The following is a 5,168-nucleotide window of genomic DNA, read 5'->3' on the forward strand; positions in this document are numbered from 1 at the left end:
AGGATGTGGTCGAACTAAAGGCGAAAGTAACCGACAAGCTTTCAAAACTCAAAACGCCTCTAAGAAAAAGCCGACAGAGTGGTCCCGACGAAGTATTATCTGCCTGACTACTCGGGGCCGCTTCATATTGATCCTCATATGTTAGCGTGTTCGAATCCATGCAACTTGGTAACACTTATTTGGAAATTTAACACTCCCTTCTAGCTGGATTTCGTCGCTCACTTGCATTTCTTTTGTTTATTTTCGCAGCGATCCCTTTAAATCCTGTAGGTTCTGCATCTGCTAACCAACCTACTCCTTCGACACAGGAGGCTCAGGTTCGACTCTGGCTGAGTTGCTATTTCCTTTGGCTTTTTGTTTTTTATTCTTAGCCTCTCCCTTCTTGCAGGTTGTTCTTGAGAAATCCTCTGACGATGATGGGCGCCCTATTGCTCAAGTCTTGAGGAAACCCAGTTCTTCTGTATGCCCCTATCTGAATCATTCCTATTTACTCTTGTGACTTCTTAAGAAATACTACGTGGTCTCTAATATCTCACTTATGTGCAGGGTCAACCACGTTTGACAGAACCTACTGTCTCCTCTCACTCCAAAAAATCCAAGAAACACAAACGCTCTGCCCCCACAGGCTTTGAGGTATTTCTTGTCGGCTTGTCTGCTCTTCTGGCTAGAATATCTGCTTATAACCTCTCTTCGTGTCTCCAGCACACTTCCCAGCATAAATCCAAAAACCACCATGGCCACAAGAGGAAAAACATGACTCTCCCTCCAAGAGTGGCGAAACCAAGAGGAAAAGGCACCATACAATGCCTCCTTCGGAGGCTCCTGTTGAAGACGTCGACACCATTGTGGTCGACACTTCCATCCTTGATACGGTCCCTGATCCAGCCGTGGGAGCTTCACCATCGACTGGCATCTCCCCTGCTGCTGCCTTGGGGAAAGCAAATCAGGATGCAGTCTCTCCTGCGTCGACACAGATATTTACCCATTTTCCTATTTACTCCCTTGGATTTTTGTACTTCTCTTACGCATTTTTTATTTCTGCAGGTTGATGCCTCTACTGAGCCGACTCAACCTGTTGCTGACTATACTCCTGCGTCGCCGGTCTCTTCTCCAGCTCACCCATTTCAGTCTGTCGACACCGCTGGTGAGTTCATTGAATTCCCTATCCAGATTAGTGATAGTGACTCTGACTCAGTCACTAGTCCTGCAACACATCCGAACTCCAGTTCGACTAGTTCTGACTCTAGTCCCTCTTCAACTTCCTTTCCTTTGCAGGATCCACAGGGCCAGTAGGTGTTCACACCAACAAACAACAACCCTCTCAGACTACTCCTCTGTCGACTGCTTCTCCCTCTTCTCAGATTACTCCTCCGTCGGCTGCTTCCCCTTTGACTTTCCCGGGCCTGGCGATCAAGCCTTCTGCTTTAGAAGCAATTGCCAGGGGGGGGGGGGGGGTGGGGGGGGGGGGGTGGGGGGGGGAGTCTCTGCAGTCTGGTGAAATCGCGTGATGCCTCTTCCGACTCTAAGCAGCTCCATTCTGGCAAAATGGGCCCTGAGGCGACGAAGACTAAGGCTCTCATGGACAAAATCCGAGTTCACGCCTTGAATCCTGACCTTCCTTTCATGCTCATGCATGAACCTGCTGTCGGTCCAGAGATCTTGTGCGTGCTTGCCCAACTAAAAGATCTCCAGCTCTCCGATTATGCCAAACGTGCAATGGCGGCTTTAGAACAAATTCTGGTTCCCATGCTGCACAACATCGACAGCGTCCGGGACACTGAACGCCAGATTGCTGCTACTGAGGCCTCCGTGAAGGAAAAATGGGAGTTGATGACGCATGACGACGCGGAGGTTACCAATATGTTAGGGGCTATGGAGGAGCGGAAGAAAGAATTGATCTTCAAACAAACACGGGCCACTGAGATACGTCAACAAATTGATGCCCTTCGGCGTCAAATTGCCACTCTGGACAATGAGTTGGAATCAATTACCAAGGAGGAGTCATGTTTCATCGACGAAGTGCTAAACCTGCCCAGGCCACTGTGGAGTAAACCACCAGTGATGCCTTAGCGGTCGCTGAAGAGCTTATGACCGTCGAAGGGAAGCTTGAAGAGCTCAAAGCTTACGCCGACACCTTGGAGCCTGCGTCCTTGCATTACAATTTTGAGCTTAAATCTTTCCAATCTAAGTTCGCCAGCTTTGACCGTTTCTATTGTTTGTATAAATTTTGTAATATTTAAACAATGGCTTCTTGCCACTTTAATGTTATCTCTCTTACTTTTAGCACTGTATATTTATTTTATGTGCCTTTGCAGCTGGTTTCTAACATAGTTATCTCCAACCTTGTTCTTTCGACAGTTATTTAGTCTGTCAAAATTTTGACCTCTTGAAGGAGAGGCCTATATTTTTTCAAGTACTTTCCATTCACTCTTAATATTCGCCTATCTGGTGCCAACTTTTCGACCTCGTAGGTGTTGTTAGAAAGGCCTGCAAAACCTTAAACGATCCTTCCCAATTAGGGGACCATTTACCCAAACTCTATCATTTCTGTCCATAGGCAGGATCACTCTCCAAACCAGATCGTCGACAGCAAACACTTTACCTTTCACCTTTTATTTGTAGGCTCAGGCGACTTTCTCTTTCTCTTCTGCCTTTATAGGGAGTCCAACGCTAACATTCTTTCTTCATCTACGTCGACCAATTCTCCTGTCATCATACTCCAGTAATCTTCAGAAGGTATTTCGTACTGCCTTTGGGTTCTGACCGCCTGGACCTGAATCTCTACTGGCAATACTGCGTCATGCCCATACACCAGTCGAAATGGGGTTGTTCCAGTTACTTCTTTTGGTGACGTTCGGCACACCCACAAAGCTTGGTCCAACGTCTTATGCCAATTTCTTGGCTTCTTTCCTATGTGTTTCTTTATTAGGCTAATGATCACCTTATTAGCATCTTCGACTTGGCCATTCGCCTGTGCGTAATAGGGGGTAGAGGTCAGTAATTTGATTCTCATTTCTTTTGCAAAATCTTGCACTTTTCGACCAGTGAAAACTGACCCCTGGTCGGTTGTAATAGTTTCTGGGATGCCAAATTTGCAGATGATGTAACTCTGGACAAAGTCTATCACAACCTCTTGGTCCACATTTGTTAGTGCTACGACTTCGACCCATTTTGTGAAATAGTCGATACCGACTAACACATACCTTTGTTGTTTCGACGAGGCTGGATTTATTTCTCCTATAACATCCTGAGCCCATCCTCGAAATGGCCAGGGCTTCACAATTGTATGCAGCTCGCTTGCAGGCACATGCTGTATGCCCCCATGTAATTGGCATTCTTGACAGCCTTTAGCAAATTCAATGCAATCTTTCAGCATTGAAGGCCAATAAACTCCTGAGTGCATCAAGAGTCATTTCATATTCAAACCTACTTGATGTGCCCCACACGCCCCGCTATGTATGCTTGACACAGCCACGTACGCCTGTAGCGGTGTATTCGTCGCTATATGATCTATCGATTAAATCATAAGCTAAGAGATACCTTGAAATTTTCGAGTCGCCACCGCACTTTTATTTATCCAAAGGATTGGCTAAAAAGCGAACAAAAGCCTAAGAAGTTTTACACGTAGAAAACTAATAAAAGATCAGAGAGTCTGGGTAAGGGGTAAATTACGCAATGGGAAGGTGTTAGGCACCCACTACGTCCTAGGTACTCCTAGGGAGCCCTTTTCACACTTGTTATGCAAAATTATTATTTGTTATGACATAAAGATTGTGCAAACATGATTGGGATGATGGGAAAAGAATATACATTTTTATTATTATTGGGTTCGAACGGATGAACCCGTTGCCTACGTACCTTCCATCAAAGGTAAGGATCAGAACGCCGTAGTTCGGCTAAAAGATTTCCAAAAGTTGGTGGATTCAGTTTTAAACACAAGCACTGAGGCTTTTCATTATCAATGGGAGAACACTCGACCAAAAACAACATCCACCATGCGAGGATAGCTTCGACGTACTAGAGGGGTTAGCCCTGTTTGAAGTACGGAAGTCTTACTGTCGACTCACTAAGGATAGGCAAGATTTACATCAACCACAAAGATAATTGAAACCTATGGCTAATGTGAAAAGATTAACAATGGACAGAGCCAAAACAAGTGAATGAGTGAAGTTAATTGATTGTGATTATGAAAAGTGAAGTCAGAGTATGATTAAGATTGATTCAAATAAGTATTATGAAATGGAGTTTTGAAAAAAGTCAAGGACTTGGGTCCAGGTTTTTAGTTAGAAAAACATGAAGATGTTTGCACAACACTTATGTCAAGTTTAAAAGGTATTGTGTGAAAAGGTTTAGGACATAATGAATGATGAATGGATGAAGGACGGATAGTAAAACTTCTTAGAAGGTTCACTTCTTGAAATCATATAGCAGATGATTCAAGTGTGTCCTTTGGAATAGCAATTAATAATAACAACAAGCAAAGCAAGCAAAAGCGGATATCGGATGCCACTCAATGGTCTTATACCAATCTCCTAAAACAGAATGGGATGTCAGATGCCACTCAATGGTCTTACACCAATCTCCACAGGCAAAGAACTAAAAGGCGGATACCGGATACCAATAGATGGATTTACACCAGTCTCCTAAAACAGAACAGGATATCAGAAGCCACTCAATGGACTTACACCAATCTCCTCAAAGGAAAAAAAACAAAGATGAAACATGGAAATTAACTGCCAATCTGTCTGGACTTAGGTTAACTCCACAGTATGGTCCTAGGAAATCCAATGCCACATTGCAGGGACTTACAGTGGATCCTCACATACAAGAACAAAAGCAACAATATGATCACAGGAATGCAAATGCCAACTAGCTGGGACTTACAGTTGCAACCTCACATAAAAATCAAACAGATCAAATTATGATCATAGGAAAACAGATGCCAACTTACAGGGACTTATAACTGTATCCTCACATACAAACAGATAAAACAGATCAAATTATGATCACAGGATAACAGATGCCAACATACAGGGACTTATAACTGTATCCTCACATACACACAGATAAACAGAAGATATGAGTGACCAATGAGGTCTTACACTCTATCCTTCCATGTCATAGGAACAAATGCCAAAGCAATGGACTTACAATTGTCCTCAATGGGC

At 43.9% G+C, this 5,168-nt stretch overlaps 1 protein-coding gene across 1 annotated transcript; it reads left to right on the plus strand.

Annotated features, from left to right (window-relative positions):
• Positions 1 to 249: 249 nt before the first annotated feature.
• Positions 250 to 1,293, plus strand: LOC127115040 (uncharacterized; the record flags this gene model as incomplete). The annotated part of the gene is made up of 4 exons (XM_051046718.1): positions 250 to 317; positions 389 to 460; positions 547 to 633; positions 1,045 to 1,293. Coding segments are annotated over 4 exons (476 nt in total), but the record flags the coding sequence as incomplete, so codon positions are not given.
• Positions 1,294 to 5,168: the final 3,875 nt, after the last annotated feature.

The sequence above is a fragment of the Lathyrus oleraceus genome, unplaced genomic scaffold, assembly GCF_024323335.1.
Source record: "Lathyrus oleraceus cultivar Zhongwan6 unplaced genomic scaffold, CAAS_Psat_ZW6_1.0 chrUn0890, whole genome shotgun sequence".
NCBI classification, from domain to species: domain Eukaryota; kingdom Viridiplantae; phylum Streptophyta; class Magnoliopsida; order Fabales; family Fabaceae; genus Lathyrus; species Lathyrus oleraceus.